General features: G+C 42.6%; 1 protein-coding gene across 1 annotated transcript in view; it reads left to right on the top strand.

Moving 5' to 3' along the window:
- Nucleotides 1–7440, top strand: part of LOC306658995 (guanylate cyclase soluble subunit beta-2-like) — a gene marked incomplete at its 3' end in the record, with an annotated part of 63164 nt that extends 55724 nt beyond the window's left edge. The window contains exon 15 of the mRNA XM_079136251.1: nt 7295–7440. Coding sequence (XP_078992377.1) covers nt 7295–7440 — 146 coding nt within the window. The remainder of the gene's footprint in view (nt 1–7294) is intronic.
- Nucleotides 7441–19779: the final 12339 nt, after the last annotated feature.

Below are 19779 nucleotides of genomic sequence, written 5' to 3'. Positions count from 1 at the left end.
TTTTCAGGTATGTGCCAGAGGCTTGGAGAAATGAGCCCACAGCCAGGTAGGCCATGGGACCAAAAGCTCCCGTCCCCCCGTCTTTTCCCACCCTCCCAGGCAATAGGAGTTTGAGTTTCCCGTGGGCCTGGGCTTCTCCCGTATGGCTCAGGGCTGGAAGCAGATGTGACACTTGGCCTTGCAGGATTCGTGGTTCCTGCTCCCAGGGCCTGCTCTTCACCCTGATTCCAGTGCCAAGTCCCATGCGTTTGTAGGTCCAGCTTTGCTCTGAGGTAATGGAGGCTGCTAGAGAGGGTCATGGCAAGAGCCCCACCTCACCATTACCCTGTCCCCTGTGTGGGAGCATCATGGAGAAGCAGCCAAAGCCTGTTGAGACTCCTGAAGTTAGACTGTGGGACTTCACTACCCTGGAGATCTGGCTGCTTCCCAGTCTCTCAGTAGTTGGGTGAACCTTCAGAACTCATCTCATTGATCACATTGACCACCCTCCTCAGCAAGTTGTCAACAGGTTTTCAAACATGGTGGCTCTGCAGTGGCATGCCTTTTTATCTGACTTGACTCCTGGATGTGGGAAGTAATCAGTCCCCTGCCTTCTCCCTACCCACTGTGGGTACCATTGCTTCTGGTAAAATATCTAATGGGGGCACCATGCAGATGTCTCCTGAGGGCTAGCTGAGGCCTTCTTTTAAAAGTGGCCTGTGGAATCCCTGCAGACCCTCTGCAGTAACAGAAGGAAGCAGTGGGCAGGACAGGGGCCTACAAGCTGCACCAAGAACCTCATTTGCACTTCAGTGACACACTTTTCTTTCACTTGGGGTGAGATGTGTCCGTGGAGAGACTCCTCACTGCAATTAAACGAGGGTATTGAGCGGGAGAGAAATCAGTGTGTGTTGACTCAGATATTTAAGCAACCACCTTTCAGTATGGACTAAAAAATTGGCCTTCCAGCTGTCCCTGCTGGCAGACTCTTCTGGCATCTCATCAGGCCCCTGTTAATGTGTTTTTCAAGTTTCAGTTTGCTTCAACTTTTCTCCTAACCGATTTTCCCGACGATTACAATAACCGTTTCCAGACTGACCTGCATATAGCGCTTGGGCAAGTAGCCCAGGCCCCTCTCTGGAAGTGACCCCTCCTTAGAAACCAGTCAGAGGGTGTTCACGTGTTGGGTTTATGGCAGGTTAAGCCACCTTGAGAGACTTCTTAAATAAGCTCCTAATTGTTCCTCTAGAGAACTTTCCTGGTGAGGGTCTCTCCTGAATTTCGGGTTTGGTGGTCTGCTGCTAAGGGTTGCTGATTTCCTCTAAATTTGACTACTTTTCCAACCAGGTAGAACTTTCCCACCATTTTCAATCCCCCTGATGGATAGTTCTTGGATGGGCTTGTGGTCACTTAATTTGCCAGGGTCCCTCCTACCCCTTGCTTTACAGAGTCCTGACTATTCAAGAGTCTTTCCAGACATGTCTAATTAGCTTGGGTCCAGCTGGTTTGGAGCCAGCTGCTGAGGACAGCTGGGTTCCTATTAGCTCAGAAGCCTGTCAGAAGCCATTCTGCGGCCTTCCTAAGCTTGGCTGTCAAACTGTACTCACTTTTTCTACCTGGGTATGAGAAATGACTGAGTTGTTTTTAACCTTGGGCTTTCTAGAAATTGGGCTGTTAACTCAGCAAGGTTCCATAGAAGGAGGATGCTGGGAGGTGCAGGTGAACTTTCACAAATAAACAGTTACTAATGGAGGAGCATAAGATTTTCAGGGTAAGGACTAGCCTTTAAAGTCACTTGATATCATATCCCTGGATAACACAGGCTAGCATGTTTCATCAGAGCTGATTCTCATGGGGGTGTTCGAGCAGCAGAAGCATCTCTGGAGCAACTGTGGATAGTATGGAAGGCTGGGCTGCACCCCAAGGACGATCAGGAGGTGCAGAGTAGAGCCTGTGACTCTAGTTTGTTAAGCAGTTTATAGATGATTCTGATGAGCCAACGGATTTGGGAACCACCATTGTAATGGGAAGTGTGTTAGATTGCAATCGGAATTGCTAGGGCTAGGTCCAGGTCTGCAGCAGTCATCCTAATTAACTTTTTTCATCCTGTAGGTGGGGGGGTGTTAGAAGGCCCTGTTCATAGGGGTGCTTTGAGGAATATATGAGATAGAACATGTTGCTTAAAACTAGAGTGAGTACTGAAGATATTCAGACATGCTAACTGCTTGCTCACTTGGGGACCCTGATACTGAGAGTTCATTCAGAAAAAAATATGTAGGTTTTAGCACAAAACTATACAGGGGCGATATATAAAGACTTGCTGTACATGTACCCAAGGAGCTTGAAGGGAGGACAGAAGGATCCACACGCAGACATCAGAATTCCAGCCTCCCACAGGGTATGGAGCACCCACAGTGAGAAGGAGAGATGCTGGATACGGCAAGGACTCAGAAAAGCTCTTAGAGGAGGTGTAGGTGATGGCAGAAGTGGGCAAAGGCAAGCATCTGCTCTGATTGCTGGAGAACATGGAGGCTTCTGGAAGCTGGAGACTTGCCTCCACAGTGAGGCCTCTTTTGCCCAGGGATATAAATAGGAGGGAACTGGAGATGATTCTAGAATGGCAATCCCTCTCAACATTCTGGAGACACCACCACATTCTTTGTCTCACTAGCACAGGATGCCCTGGAAAGCTGAGACAGAAGCAGGTGGGAAGGCAGAAAGGGGAGCCCATGCCGAGTAAAGGTCAGGCCAGGGCAGGGCAAAGGTCCAGGAAGGCCAGCAACAGGCCCTGTGCAGCCAAGTGCCAGGATGAAGTGAAGCTTCCCCATGGGGTGAAGCTACAGTCCTTGAGAGTGACAAAGACTCAGCAGAGTATGACTTCAGGCTCAGCCCAAATCTCCACCTCAATCATGGAAACTTGGTGTTGAGATGAAGATGTGATCTTCCATATCTTATTATCTACCTAGGAAGTCAGAAGTAGATGCAGGAATGCAAAAACAAACAAACAAACAAACAAATAAACAAACAAAAAACCAAAAAAAAAAAAAAAAAAGGAAAGATGATTTTATTCACAAATGTTAGAATTCCTACTTGCAAACACATATCATTTCCTGTAGGACTCACCGAGCCCTAGTAGTAACCAGGCAATAGTCCAAACCCCACCTCTATTTTCCAAGACACCAACATCTTCCAAAACTCCATGTCGGGTCTGGAGTTGTGGCTCAGTGGTAGATCACTTGCCTTGCATATGTGAGGCACTGAGTTCAATTTAGTACCACATAAAAATAAATCAATAAAATAAATTATTGTGTCCATCTACAACTAAAAAGGAAAACTCCATGTTACTCTCACTGCAGACCCTACAGCACCCCACCCACAAAATACTCTCAAGTTCATAACTGACAATGTGGCTCACATCATGAATATTTCCCAAATGCAGAGAAGTCTTCTGCAACCATTATCTTCATTTAACCTGCTTTTAATTTATTTTGAGATGGGTTTTTGTGCTGCTTTGAATACTGAGCTGTGTGGTTTGCCTTTCCATTTGTATCAGAGAAGAAATATTTACCTATTTAAAAAAACAAAAACAAAAACAGGAAATGCAGGTAACCCAAAAGAAGAAAACAAAAGCACCTGTAATTCATCACCCAGAGGTACTACTATTAAAATTTGTGTGCATATTTTCCCAGACTTGTGTATATAGGTGTATGTGTACACTTTGTTATAAAAATGAAATGACCATACATACTGTTTTATAACTTTGGTGGTCATGGATTTCTTTCCTTTGAATATTCAAACACATTTTAAAACAGAGGAAGGAAGCTTACAAAGACATAATATACTTGACATGGTACCTTATTTCCATGTGATTGGGCAATTACATATCCAGACCCATATTTCTATGGTATCCAATGGAAATCCCAATTATCTTGTACAGTTACATATCTACACCCCATCTGTGATGACCCTGATATTCTGTAAGTCCTGAAGTTTCCTGTGAAATTTTCAAGAAAGAGTAAACTCATTCAATTTAGCCTTATTATTTAGATTATTCCAGGTGTCTAGATGTCAGTCATCCATAAAAGATGTACCTTGAAATTCTCAATTAGAAATGTAATTAACCAGAATGCTCCATTTCCTAATTGTGCACAATAATAAGCATTAAGTGTAGCAAAGTGATAGTACTAATAGGCCGTCTTGGGGTTGGGAGCAATGGTCTAATGAGTGTGAAAGATGATAGATAAAAATTCATCTCAAGTAAACAAGGACATTCTTCCACCGTCTGGGCTGTGGAATTGAATTGAGGTAAAGTGTCAAATGTGTGGAAAATCCCAGAAAGTCTTGCCATTCTGTGCTGACCAAGCCTGTTCAAATTGTCAGGCGGCATCTACTCAAATGAATCAAGTCACATTTGGCTTGTTCAGCCAGCCACATGCTGTCTTAGTTCAATTTCCCAACACAGTCCTAGCTGGTTTTCTTTCAATTGTGGACCAGGAGATTTTTTCCCTCAGGGAGAGAAAAGAGAAGAAAAAAAAATGAGTTTAAGGAAAATGGGAGTAGAAATGGAGAAGCTGGAAGACCAAGGTTAAGGTACAAGCAAGAAAATGAAAAAAAAAAAAAAAATGGACAGGTTAGAAGAGAGAAAAAATGTGTTGTGGACAGGAGGAATAAAGCAATGATGGAAAGCAAAGTTTAAAATTTTTTCAAAAGGAAAAAATCAGAAAGAAAAAAAATGAACAGGTATTGAATAAAAGAGGGAATAAGAGTTCTATGAAATGTTATTTTGAGAGTACTTATAAAATTCTTTGTGAGACCTTAAGCCAGAAAATAGAGTATTCACTTGGTTACGGAAGGCTCATGGGAGTCTCAGGAAGCAGGAGCATATCATGAGCAGAGCCTGCTACTGGTCAAAGGAAGTCCCCTTTGCTGAATTCTCTCTCATTTTAGCAACTCTAACCCTCTTTAGTTCCTTTTTTTTTTTTTTTTTAATAGAGTAATGCTCACTTTTGGTACCATTGCAAAGACACCAAGAAAATTTTGTGATCATGATACTGTTCTTGTGGAGATTTTTTCTCACAGATTCTTATAACAAAGTCTATGAGTTGAGAGGGAGACGAATGTGCTATTTAGTATTCTTTGACATCTGGAGAAGCCAAGGTACAGAGGGATGTGAGATGGGAACGTCCAGTTGCCCTTTAAGACTGATGCATGGTGGTGGATGCAGAGGCACCTGGCCAAGTGTTCTCAATGGGAAAAAAATTACACTTCTCTCTGTAATCAACGCCATTCTCCTTTATTCACTATGATACCAAAACAAATGTGAACTCGAACCTTTCAAACACACTGAAATTTGTCACTTAACAGCAAGTTTCCAGTTTTTAAAAATTTGATGCCTTTTAAAATTATAACAATGCTTACATTTCAAAGAAATTTAATACTTTAATAAACTATAATTCAAAATGAAAGGGATAAAGGGATATTATGAGGAATAATAAAATTAGTAGAAAATCACAAGTTCATATCTGAACAAGTAACACTTTCTAAAGAGCATAAAATGTTACTGCACATAATTTAATTTTTTTTTTTCCATGCTAGGGATTGAACCCACAGGCGCTTTACCATTAAGCCACATCCCCAGCCCTTGTTTTATATTCTATTCAGGGACAGAGTCTTGCTAAGTTGCTTAGGGCCTCACTAAATTACTGAGGCTGGCTTTAAACTTGTGATCCTCTTGCCTCAGCCTCCCGAGCCACTGGAATTACAACCATGTGCTACTGTGTCTGCTTCAGTGATGTTTAAAAAAAGAAATTGTTCTAATTAGTTATACATGACAGTAGAAAGTATCTTGACACATCATACATAAATGGAGAATAACTTCTCATTCTTCTGGTTGTACATGATGTAGAATCACACCAGTCGTGCAATCATATATGTACACAGGGTAATGAAGTCCAATCATGATTTGATCTTGATGCCTCTGTGTGTGTGTGTGTGTGTGTGTGCCTGTGTGTGAGAGACAGAGACACACATGAAGAATATTGTATGGCTATCAAATGAACCTGTAGCAAATAACATCTATATTTAGCCAACCCCAGTTTGTCCATACCTATAAAAATGCCACATTTGAAAATTTTATGGACCTGATTCCTGGTCATCTTTGCTCCAATTTGTGCACGAGCTAAATACTCCTATGACTCATCTCCCAGAGTTGTTCCAGGGGCATGGTCTTCAGTGTCCCAGGAACTTCCCCTCACCTTGGCTCCTTAGGCCTCTTCCTGGGCCTAAGATTGAGTTAAGCCTGGGGACTGGCCAGTCCAGTAGCCTAAAGTTTTCTCTGTATGTCATCACTTACATTCATTAGTGACTGGTACATTAGCAAATGGAGCTCCTCTCTGTCTAATTGCTTGTGCTGAAAGCTGCCCATTACTCTTAGGATCTTGACACAAATCCCATTGGACAGAAGCCTGGACTGCAATAGCCCCTAAGGTGAAAGAGGCCCATGCATTCATTTAGGGAGGGATTGCTGAAGACAGAAGCCCCCCTCCCCCCGACTGCGTGCTGTATGGAACACTACTTGGATGTAACACGTGAGCTTCTCTGAACTTGAGAGTCTCTGGAAGAATTATTAGGGTCAAAAAGGAAATGGGGATGCTATATGACTTTAAAATCTCATATGCTAGCCTTTCCAGGAGGGGCTAGAGACCGTGTCCTGCGGCCAGCTTCTGTCTCCATACCTCTCTGATCCTAACCCCTCCCTCCCCAAGGCAGTTGTTTTCCTGGGCTTCCTCCTTGGGTTCCCTCACATTCTTAGAAAGACTAATTGGCATCTTGGAATAGGTCCTCTGTGTGGACGTTCTATTAATTACTTGATACAAATTATCTACTGTAATTATTGGTTCCCATTTACAGATGAGAAAAAATGAGACCCCAAGAGATTAAGTAACTTGTTCACTGTCACAGGGTGGTAAGTGGCTTGCCACCAGTGCATGGCACCAGGTCTGAACCTCAGCCAGTAGGACATGGTGGCCCAGAACTTACAGATGGTCCCATTTCAGGGAGAATGGAGACTTGGTGCTATTATGTGGGTTACGCAGAAGTAAAGGTTTGAGGTGTGGCAGACAAGATGGCATCGTGTAGCACAAGAGAAATGGTAGAGTCACAGGGCACCAGGCATTGCCCTGCCCAAGATCCTGCTGGGGCAGGAAAGGCAGCCTAGAGCGTCCTCATCTTGGTGATGCTGGAGGCTCAGATGGAGCCTCTCTGGGAGGCCAGTATGAGACTTGTTTGACTTGCTCATCTCTCCATCTTGTTGCAGCTTTTGATGCAGCCACACCTGCCGGGAGTCTGGTGACAAGGCAGGACTCTGTGGAGGCAGCTGACCGACAGTCGTCTTCAGATCAGACCAAGACAGATGCCTTTCCTAGCGACTCAGTGCCCTCTGGTTTCTGTGTCTTGCTGTAACAGAGGAGATATGAGCCCTGGGGGTTAATTTCCCCTCTTTTTAGTCTTACCGCAGCAAAGGGAAGTAACTTTGTGTCCCAGCTCAAACTTTCTTAAGTTGCATCTTCCTCATCCTACCTTTGAGAATAAAAGTCTAGAAACAAAACAGGAACCTGACAAGTTTGCAAAATGCACGTAGACATTCTGGGTGGAAAGCCAGCTCTCAACGTTGAGAACGTGCTGCTGGTTCTTGTGCATGGCGAGCTCCACCGTGGGCTGTCAGCCAGGGCTCTCCTGAGTCTCGGCCCCAGCAGGAGCCCCAGGGCTGACTTCAGAGGACCCTTGACCTCGGGACTCACTGTGTGCAATGCTTTGCTTTAAGGGGTGATCAGAGGGAGAGAAGAAAGGAGGGAGGGGAGAAAGTAAGGAGAAGGGGGAGAAGGAAAGAGCCCAGATCCTGCAGTTTATAAATCACTCTGCAACAGCCAAGACATGAAAGGCTCTCAGCCAGGGGCTGTGGAAGGAAATCATTTTCATTCCCAGTCCTGGGAATTATGCAAAGCAATAGAACAAAAGCTGCATTCCCCAGAGATTTTGTGAAAGGAAAGTGGAGGAGAAAATGTGAAAATCACTGAAAAGGCAGAGTTGGGAGAGGTATGGAAACAAGTGGGGTGCAGCCTGACAAGGGGTCCCCCCAGCCAGCTGCTCCTCTGCAGCTCCGAGCCAGATAGAGCTGCTGCAGCAGACGAGAGCAAGGCAATGTCCCCAGGGCCTCCTCTCTGGCTCCAGGGTGGGGAGACAGAATCTGTCTGTGGGCTACTTGTCTGCATTTGTGATGATGAGAAAAACATTTTTTGGACCCAGATAATAAAAGAAAATCTGAAAGCACATGAGCTTATTGTGACTTCTTCTTGCTTGCCCCAAGAGGTATTGACTATCTTTCAGCATCTCCCAGGAGAGCCTGGGCAGGACCTGACTCTGTCCCCAGCCAACCACCGAGGCAAGAGGGTAAGGCAAGGTGATAAGAGTTGAAATTCTTGATCTGAACTTTCTAGGTAGCAATCTGGTCTTGTGTCTAGAAATAGATGGGTGTGGCCCATAAGCAAAAGCAGAGCAAGTACAGGTTAGAATGGATTCAGAGGACAATGTCAGGAGATCTGTTCTTCCTACCTAAGTGTCTTTCAACAGATGAATGGATAAAGAAAATATGGTATATGTATACAATGGAATATTATTCAGCCATAAAGAAGAATAAAATTATAGCATTTGCCAGTAAATGGATGGAACTGGAGAATATCATGCTAAGTGAGATAAGCCAGTTCCCAAAAAACAAAGGCCAAATGTTCTCTCTGATATGCAAATGCTAACCCACAACAGGGAGGGTAGGGAGGAAAAGAACAGAAGTCCACTGGATTAGACAAAGGGGAATGAGGGAAGGGAGGGGGAAGGAAATGGGGAAAGATAGTAGAACTAATCAGACGTAGCTTTCCTATCTTGTATTTGAATACACAACAGGTCCTTGTATTTGTGTACACGACCACAAGAGCAGGATCCTAATTAGAATAAGTTATACTCCTTGTATGTATAGTATGCTGAAATACACTCTACTGTCATGTCTATCTAAAAAGAATAAATAAAAAAGAGATCTGCGCTTGTCTCAGCTCCACCACTTTATGTCTTGTGTTTCCATTTTGACGGGTATAAAAATGGGGCTAGTGTCAGCTGCCTTGCTTACCTCATGGTGTTTTTTGTGAGGATCCAGTGAAATACAAGAGCACAGAGATATCAGCAATACTCACACTAATGGTGACTAGTAACACTGACTGAGCGTCCACTGTGTGCCCTGAGCATGGATGTTACACGTCTGGCTCTTGGCAACAAACCTGTAAGACGGCTCCTCTAGTCCCAACTCGATGGATGAGGAAATGGGAACTCGGGAACATTCAGCAGCTTCGAGATGACACTGCTGGTGAATAGCCAAAGCAGGATGTCTAATGCTCGGGGTTATTACAACATCAAAAGAGGTAGGACAGCCCGAAGGTATGGACCCAGAAACCAGATAGAGTTTCAACCCTGGCTCTACCACTAACCAACTGTGTGACTTTGGCAAAGTTGCTTAGCATCTCTGTGCCTTAGCATCCCTTTTGCAACATGGGGATGGTCAGAAGACCCTTCCCACAGGGTTGTCATGCACATTACATGAAATATACAAAAAGTACTTACAGACATTACCAACACATCATAAGCCCTCTCTAAATCCAGCATTTTAAAGTTTTTAAACATGCATCTATTTAGTGATGGATCCCCCTACCCAAAAGAGGGAAAGAGGCAACTCAAAACCCCTAGCTCAGTTGTGAGAACCCCACCTAGAATGAAGAATGCTGTTAGGTGCTGGCATTGCTGGGCAGAGGAAGGGCAAAGCAATTATTTTTGCAAAGGAAAAAGAACAGGGCTGGGGGTCTCAACTCTTGGTGAGTAGCTTGCTTTGCTTCCTGGGCTCCAGGAGAAAATGCTAGTTCTAATGCTCAGTTCTGCCAAGATTGGTGAATCAGGTGCCCTAATCCTGGCTGGAAATGGAGAGGAGTTTTGCTCAATGTTTATTATAATTTAAATAATCATTTCCAGTTGCAAATGAATGATGATCTCTCCCTGCATTTGGTATCAGCCTGGAGCCTGCTCTTTATTCTTTTCAGCAAACCCTACTGGAGACAAATTTCAGGTGCTCTGGAAACCTAGTCCAGTGCTCCCAGGGTCCCCGTCCTCTCCCAGGGTACCTTCCTTCTTTCTTGGATGTACCTCTCGGGAGGGAGACCTCAGGAGCCTATGCTGGTTGTATAATCACCATTAGCTTATGGGATACTGGCTCTTCTGGGCACATACATCTGCAAATGCTGTGCTCTAACACCAGCAGTTGGTGGTCTTCCTGACATCTATCAGCTGAATGTTGGGCTATCACTCAAAATAACAGACTTGTTGGTGAGCAGCAAGTGCGTTGTTCAGCAGGGTGGGCAGAAGGAGGAGCCCCTTCTGGCCTCAGGAGAGTGGAGGAGGGGAGCCCTCCCACAGCTACAACCTGCTAGGCTCATGTTTGTCCTGGGACCCTTCTCACCCTGGTCCTCCAACTTCTTCCACCTCAGAGCACTTGCCCGGGGACATGGCATAGACAGATCTGAGCACACAGCTGATCCGTAGGTCAAGGACTGACAACCTGCTGGCCTCCAGTGGAGCAGGGTGGACTCCGTCATCGGGAAGTTCCTGTCCACTGCCCCTCCACCGTGGGGCATAGAGCTTAATCCCAGGCCTGCTCAGCCAGCCCCTGCCCTCTGCCCAACCTCTTGCACACCAAGCCCTCAGGACAGCTTTGGGTCACGGAGGAAAAGTTCATGGTAACAACGTGTGACTTGCTGGGGCCCCTGCCTGCCTGCCTCGCCCTCCGCATGGCTTTTCCCCTTGTGGACATCTGAAGGCCTGGGCCTGGGGTCTCGCCCCTCCTCGGGGCTGCGGCTTACTCATTCTCTACAGCCACTGGGCTTCCCTGCCCCTTCTTTTTCCATACTTTCTCTCTTTTCCAACTTTCCTTCAGTGTGTGAGAGGAAGAAGGTCGTGGCTGCCTGACTGAGGAATGAGCTCATTCTGTCCCCTCTGAACGGGCTCCCTGTCCACTTGCAGGGGTGACGCCAGCTCTCTGCAGAGGGCCATCTGGCTCTACCAGACTCACGCAGACGCTAACGATGGGTTCTTTTTCTCTTTTGTTGTTTTGTTTTGTTTCGGTTTTGTTTGTTTGTTCCTGAGGTGCACCGCCTCTGCAGCTGTAAATTCAGACCTCGTTCTTGCAAGGGAGGGCGGGTGTTCATCTGGCCTTCATGTCTGTCCCCACATTATGCCCCCTGCCTGCTTTCCTCTTGTAGGTGTCAGGAAGCCATTGTTATCACTGGTGGGCCTACGTGGCTTTAATGTCAGGGCTGTACTTTCAAATGGAAATCAGGCAATTATGTGCCACATGGAGAAATCTGACAGATGCAGAGGTTTTACACCACTGGCCGTGTCTCAGGGACAAAGGCGCCTGGTGCTCCCAAGGGACCGTTAAATAAATAGAGTATGTTTCAAGAGCCGCAGAAAAATTCAGGAATAATTAACTGTGTGATGAGAGTTCATAGATCCTGTGGCTATTTAGCTCCAAAATGTGATAATGATATGTCAACCCACCACTTAGCTCATCCTCCTAAAGCTGGCATTAGAGAAATAGCGTGCATCGAAACAGGCAGAGGCGTCTCTGTTTATCTGCTTTCTGGGCTCCAAATACAAAGTGTCAGAGGATTTCCCGTGACAGGGGCCCCCCTAGGTGTGAGGGTAGGAGGGTAGGAGGGATGCTAGCAGCAGATGCCTACTTGATAGAGCGCCTCTGGTCTAGGGCCTCTGGTCTATATTCGTTGCTCTTGTTAGTGGTCTCTACTACCCATGGTGACAAAATCATCATGGCTACTTGTTTCTGGTGCTGGGATGGAACCCAGGATCTTCTGCATGCTAGGCAAACTCCACCACTGAGCCCCACCCAGCCCCTCACCGTGACCTCTATTGATTGACACCCTTGAGGTGTCCCGCACCCAGGTGAGTGCTCTCCACTCTGGCCTCCTGCAGTCCTGTGTGAAGGAGGTAGTTATTATCCACATTCCACAGGGGAAAAGCTGAGGTTCAAGGCTAAGTGGAAGAACTGGCCCTCAGACCTTAGGTCTTGGCCCTTGGCTGGAGCCCCCTCTGGTGTTCCAACAGAGCAGGGAGAAAAACACCTGCTCACTCACACGCCCCATCTGAAGCACCTCATGTCTGACACAGACCATTGGAGTGAACTAAACAAGAGAAATCCAAATAGAAGTTCAAACTTTCCCCCTAAAATACTCAGTTGTTTAAACAATTGGTTAATTTGGAGCCTGAAACATGCTATAAGATTCACCACTTAACATGTCCAAAACTGAGTTTACATTTTACCAAAAACCAAAGAGTCCCCAACTACGGGTAGTTACTCTCTTGTGTCATGGAGGAAATATGCTGGGAGCAGACTTTTTCTGTTTGGATTTCAGCAGCCCCTGACTTGGGCTCCACCAAAGTTAATGCCAGTTAGAATTGAGAAAAAAGAGAGGGCACTTTATCTCTCAGAGAAAGTACTTTTTAAAAGGAGCATATAATAAAATAAGTAAATAAATAAATAGGTTTATAGGAACCTGTAATATTTTCTCAGATCAAGAAGTATGATTTTGAAAGTCCACCAGGCCCCTTTGCAGCGCAAAGGCATTAATCAAATAAAGTTGGAGGTACCAGGAGTGAAAGGTCTACTCATTTACTAGGGACAGACAAACAAATCACACCTACAACACCCTCCCATGAGACTTACTTTATCTTATCAGTGGCAGAGAAACATTTGAGGAGATTCAAAACCTTTCACAACATCAGATTTGTCTTATGTTAGAAAAAAATTAGTTTCTAGTTATGAAGGAATTTGCTTTACTTTTAAAAATCACTATTGAATACATTGGCTTCGAAAATATTAGTATAATAAGCTTGCATTGCAAATTTTAAAATACGGTTAAAGTGTCCTGGTAGGGCTCAGAAAATCATACCCCCAAATACCATGCCTTGGTATGCTGATTATTTTAAATTAAAAGCACATGATAGATCTTTTCTCTGAAGTGACCTTATCTTCTTAAAGAGGAGACTCACCAAAGAGGAACACAATTACCTTCAATCTTCTTACTGAAATTTCCTTAACCAAGGAAGATTAAACCCATATCACAGAAAAAGAGACAGAATCAACCACCACACCTAAAGCACAGGAACTTTGTCTCAGGCCATTGTCTGTTCTTCTGGCAGACAGTCTCCCCTACAAATCATTCACCACATCCCTCTGTAATAGCCTATAGTGCCCCAGTTTCCTTTGCCCTAGGAAGAGGGTATTTAAGCTTCAAGCATCTGGCATTTCTTTGAGTCTCATATCCTGTGTGGCTCATGTGCATGTTAATAAATTTGTAGGCCTTTTTTCCTGTTAATCTGTTTATTGTCATTTTATTTCAACTGACTCAACGATTGAACCTTTGGAGGGCAAGTTTGAACTTCCCTTTCTCTTCAACAAATCCCTTTATTAAAAAGGATTGAAAACATTAGTGACATACACGCAAGAGACCAGTCAGTGTTGACTCAATAATACATTGGTTTGAAAATATTAGTATAATAAGCTTGCATTGAAAATTTTAAAGTATTACTAAAGTGTCCTGTTAGGGATTAGATCACTCAAACAGGGACATTGTCGTGTGCAGGGGACAATGCACCTTACTGGTCAGATGAAATGAACCCTTTCTATCCCACAGAGACTCAATGCCAAAGATGAAGAGGGAACAAATTGGAGAGAAGAAGATGGGAAAACCAATTTCTAAAAAAAAAAAAAAAAAAATTCAGCATTTAAAAATCAGGAAGAACTAAAATTGAAATCAATAATCTTCAAATATTTAACTAATGTCATTTAATTGGTTAATGGCCATGATCAATTATTAACATATACTATCTCTCCACAAATAACTTTGTTTAGTATTTTCATTACAAGTTCTTTACACATCAAATGATAATTTAAAATTTTTTTTGTTTGTATTTTTTTCAAAAAGTATTTTTAAATGAGCATTTGATTTAAAAATCATTTTACAGAGTCATCTCTAACCCTTTCCCAAATTTAAAAAACAAAGTTCAAAATGCACAACTGCAGGGGTATGATTTATTAATTTTACAAAACCCAAGGTGTCAACTAATTTGTGATTAATAAACATCAGAAATTCACACACATACTCACAAACACACACAAACAATCATTAGTCACTTCAACCTCTTGAATAAAAGAAAGTGTTGAAAAAATCATTCAAAAAGTTTTTTGGTTGTTGTTGTTTGTTTTTTTTTTTTTTACTGGGGATTGAGCTCAGGGGCACTTGGCCACTGAGCCACATCCCCAGCCCTATTTTATATTTTCTTTAGAGACAGGGTCTCACTGGGTTGCTCATTCACTGAGTGCCTTGCTTTGCTGAGTCAAGATCCTCCTGCCTCCGACTCCTGAGTCACTGGGATTACAGGCATGTGCCACTGTGTCCAGTACCACAAGCTTTTTGACCACCAAGTAATGATATTAAAAAAATTTCAAACATTTTATTAAAAATGAATTGGTTTCTCTTTTCTACTGAACACATTTGGAAATATTATTTTAATGATTTTGTAGTTGTGACTTTTTCAGTGTGACTGTAATTTGCAAAATCAAAATTTATTTGGGTCCAGCTCTTCCAAGTGTGTGTGTGTGTGTGTGTGTGTGTGTTTAAATAGTAACCAGCCTCTTGGGTAACATAGGTATTGTGACTATATAGGTGACTGTATGTGCATATATCATCATGAACCTCAACATCTTTCTTTTTTTAACATCTTAAGAAAAGTAAAGCACACACCTCTAAGAGAGGGTCCAGATAAATCATTATTAGTTTTGTGACAGAGCAGGAAAGCTTTCCATTAGTCATTCCAATAAAAAGCATATCAAATGCACACCTGGTCATGGGTATTGTGAACTTTGAAAAACCATTTCTTTTATTAGAAGAATAAAATCAGACAGTAGACAGCACGTATTAAAAACACACATGGGATTTTGCAGACTGTACCCTTCACACCCTGAAAACATTTCAGAGAGTGCCACAGTTACTCATGGAAGTGAGTCACAGGGCTTAGATGGAACGGGTGGAGAAATGGTAGAGAGGCACTGATTTAGATTAAAAGTGAACAGTGGTCATCTTAGGAACTAGAATCGTGATCATTTTATTTTTCTTCTTCATGCTTCTCTAAATCATAGTGTGATGGTTTTTCAGCATGATGCAGAAATGAGTAGCACTGGAGCCAAACCACTAGGTGTAGAGTTCAATTCTGCAGCTCTTTGGCTTCTGCAAACCACTTTCTACCTTTGGTTTATCCCTGTAGCAGGGAAAGCACATAGTTTCAAAAAGTTGTGATTATCACTGAGGTCATGCTGGCAAAGCACGGAGTGCCTTGCACATATAACAGCAATAGATCCTTATGGCGTCCATGTCTGTATAGAGATAGGAAAAGTAGATGTTCTCCATCTCACAGAAGTCAGTGTGACTTTCCAATGCCACGCTGCCTGATCACCTGGCATAAGTGAGCACTCCCCTCTCATTTCTTCTCTGCTGTGCTTCTCTGTGTTTTCTGTTCATAGCACTCATTGCAACCTGAGATGATTTTGTTTATGTACTTGCGTCAGCCACCATGGCTGATTTTTAAGCTATCGATGGCTTAATAAATGGCTTGCAAAACTCTTGAATATTTAATAAATAGATTTCATGAGACAGCATACCACTGGCTGATCTTCTGTTTTGACACTTTCAACATTTTAAATTGCATGTTAAATGGTAATTTTGATTTGACAATAAAAGGAAATAAACTCCTTCCCATACCCGCAGGCAAACACAAATATGGCAATTAATTTACAGGCAATATTACCAGTGGGGCCATTAGCTGTAACTAAACATATGACCAAATGGATCGTTTTCTAGGTTAGTTTTTATTACTCTGGTGGCAAAATGTAAGATTCCTTGGAAACCAATGAAATTGTAAAAACAGGACTCAACATTACTTCTCCAAATAAGTTCATCACCCTGAAGAAAGGAGCAAGTTTGAGACTCTTTGGGTTCTTCTTCTTTTTTTTTTTTTTTTTTTTTTTTTGAGGCGCTAGGGATTGTACTCAGGGCCTTGTGCTTATGAGACAAGCACTTTACCAACTAAGCCATATCCCAGCCCTCTTTGAGTTCTTTAAGATGCAAATATTTCTTTATTCAATTCATTTCCAAAGATGAAAACATGTAAAAAGGCACACATTAAGAGTTCTCATTCCTAGCCTCATCCCTCTTCGCCATTGCTCACAAGTAATAATCATTTTTATTGATTTGCTCATATTTTCTTTATGAAATTAGAAGAAAACATGCATAGGTATTCTTATTCTCCACTTCTGTTTTTCTTATACAAAACCACAGAAGTTACCCCTTTATCCACGACAGATACATTCCAAGATCCCCAGAGGATGTCTGAACCATGGCTAGTATAGAAACTTATGCATACTTTGATCTTTCCTATATATACATACCTTTTTCAGAAGCATTTCACAGCTTCTCTTTGGCATATATGTATTGCCATCATGATTATCCTTTCAGGCCATTATTAAGTAAAATAAGAGCTACTTGAACACAAGCATTGTTATATTGCACCAGTAGACATGATAACTAAAATCACTACTGAGTGACTAATGGGTGGCTATGTATACAGCATGGGTATGCTGGACAAGAGAGTGATTCATGTCCTTGGCAGGACAGGGAAAAATGGTGAGAGATTTCATCAAGCCACTGAGAATGGCACGGAATTTAAAACTTAGAAACTGCTGGATGCAGTGGCACATGCCTGTAATTCCAGGGACTCAGGAGGCTGAGGCAGGAGGATTTCAAGTTCAAAGCAGCCTCAGCAACTTAGGGAGGCTCTATGCAACTAAGCAAGACCCTGTCTCAAAATAAAATATATAAAAGGGCTGGGGATGTGGCTCAGTGGTTAAGTGCCCCTGGGTTCAATCCCTGGCACCAAAAACCAAACAAAACTTACAAATTATTTACTTCTGAAATTTTTCCATTTAATATTTTTGAACTGCAATTGATTCTGAGTAACTGAAACTGAGGAAAGGGAAAACACGAGATGGTGGGGGCTGGCTACCTTACTATATTGTTTATACTGTTCTGCACTTAACTTTTTTCATTTAACAATTAAGCCTCACTTTCTCCATGTTAGGATATAGAACTCTTCCTTCTTCTCTTCTCAACTGTGTAGTTTTGCATTCTATGCTACATAAAATATGGCTCCCAGTTCTTAGCTCCTCTTTCCTCTGACAGATAGGTTCTAGTTTCCCTCCCTTGAGTATGCACCAGCCTTAGTGATTTGTTCAACCTCCAGAATCCAGTGCAAGTGAGAGGCTGTGCCAGTTCAGGCACAAGAAATGGCTGCTTCCTTCTCCTGCCACTTGGCACACTTGCTTATGGTGCAGCAAGATGTTAGGAAAGAAGTCTGACCCCCCGACACCATCATTCCACAAGGAAACCCAAGCTAGCCATGTTTAAAGACAATGTGCGGAGACGCGGTCAGCCAGTCTGGAGCTAGTTCAGCCCTGCCAGCTCACACTGCTCTGTTTTCTTTATCCTCTTTCTTCCCCCTTTAAATGCATCTTTCTTTCTTTCTTACTTTTTCTCCCATGTCTACCCTGCATCTCACCAGTACAAATGTCATCTCATCTTTCTATTGCTTCCATGGATTCCTACACCTCTGCTTTGTGTTCAAGTATTGTAGAGGTAATAATTTCATCCACTAATGTGTGTTTGCAGTTAAATACTCCCTTTTCAACGGCTTTCTGGCAATATTTTATCTACCATTTTTTTCCCTGAATTTTTCTTCTTTAATGTCTTGCATCTTTGAAACAAATTGAGTTGACTCTTTTTGCTTTCTCACTTTTGAGACAGATAAGTTTTGGGGTGGGGATGGGCAGATAGTTGCAGGTCCATACCTGGTCTTGTAGGAATTTTCTTTATCAATCAGTTTTATGTGTGAGTTTTAGGTCTATTTCTCCTCAGTGAATAAAGATGGGCAACTACGGAATTCTGCCAAAGCAATGTCTCTTTTTTCTTGCTGCCACGGAGATAAAACCTTCCCTGCAAATGTGGTATGTACATGTGACTTTTTTTTTTTTTTTTTTTTTTTTTAACACCATCAACCTAAACGTCAGGTGAGATTCTCCAAAGATTCACAAGTTTATTCCAGAGTGGTACTGCAATGGGAACACTCATGTCACTGTAAGCTACATGCATATTTAAGGAGGTGGAGGCAAGAAGAAGTTTTTATTAGTAAAAAGAAAGAAGTCATGTAAGCTGCTTCGATACAGCATCCGAAGGTCTTGGAGACTTGAGGCAGAAGTTAGCATTAGCTTTGGCAATTGCTGATCCCACTATTCCTGGCTTTGTGGTGATTAGTGTTGTAGATGTCATAGTAGGTGCTGGGTATTTCACATATATTTTATATAATGTTTTAATATATGTTATATTTTCACATATATTTATATTTTCATATATATCTTGTATATTTGTATATATAAAAGAAGTTGGCTTCAGTTTATTGGTGGAGGTGCTATTGCTGGATTGGTATTCTGTCAAGCACATTTTATCTGAATTGCTGCAGTCTTAAAGAATGTTAAAGATAAACTCTGTTACAGAAATCTGTGCATACGTGCGCAGCATGCAAAACATGGGGCGTGTGTAGAATGTGAAAGAATTTCTTGTGGGGTTTTTAGAAAGTCCTTGAGATAGTAATTATCTCAGACAGGCAGGCAGGAGTTCTCCTCCTTCATTTCCCGGCTCCAGTTTTGTCTGGGTCCAACAAAAATGATTTCATCTTGGTGTCAGCAATGTTTATATCCCCATCATCTCTGCTTTCCACGACCAAATTGGGCGCAGGGGAGTTCTTGCTACCCTGGCGTGTATGCTGTTCTCTCTGGTGTAAACGTGGGTTTTAGCCTCAGTTCCTTGCCTCACCCCTCCCTGTTTATGAGTGGAGTGTGCCTTTGCTGATTTGGTGTGATTCTGCAGCCACGTTATCTTCCTTCCATCTATCTCCTCAGTGCTCCCCTGCTTTGTGTTTCTATTTGTTGTTTTTGGTTTTTAACTACCTCCTAGTTTTGCTGAAAATTAAATTTTCATTTTCCTTTTTTTTTTTTTTTAATTTCAAGGAAGAGAAGGGGAAGGACAGACTTCCTACATCCATCTCCAAACCAGAAACATGAGCATTACCATTTTTAAATTTCAATGTGAATAGTCCAAAGGGTTGGAGGGAGCCAATTTAAAAAATCTTTTAGAGGAAAACAGTATGGGATTCACTTTCCAGATCATAAAGATACTTTGAAGCTTCACAATGGATTTACAGTATTTGAGGTATTTTCTTTGCTATCACCTAAGCATCACATCTAATTCCTCTGGACCTCATTTTTCCACTGAATGGGTTTAATGAGAGGATTGCTAAAGGCTTAGGACCAAGTGGATACCCCAAAGTTTAACTCCAAGAGATGTATCCCTGGTGGTGGAATTTAGGTTTGGAATACTTGCCTGGGGGAGACGTTAAAGGCCTTGGAATAGAAAAAGGAGAAGTAACTTGAATCAAGCAATTACTATGTGCCTGGCTCTGTGCTAGGATCTTTACATCTGTCAATATTCTTGGAAGATGATAATTATTATGGGCTCCATTTTAGGGTCA

This window comes from Sciurus vulgaris (genome assembly GCF_902686455.1).
Source record: "Sciurus vulgaris genome assembly, chromosome: 4".
Taxonomy (NCBI): Eukaryota; Metazoa; Chordata; class Mammalia; order Rodentia; family Sciuridae; genus Sciurus; species Sciurus vulgaris.
The sequence above is the reverse complement of the archived record's forward strand: the minus strand, read 5'-3'. Positions and strand labels throughout refer to the sequence as shown.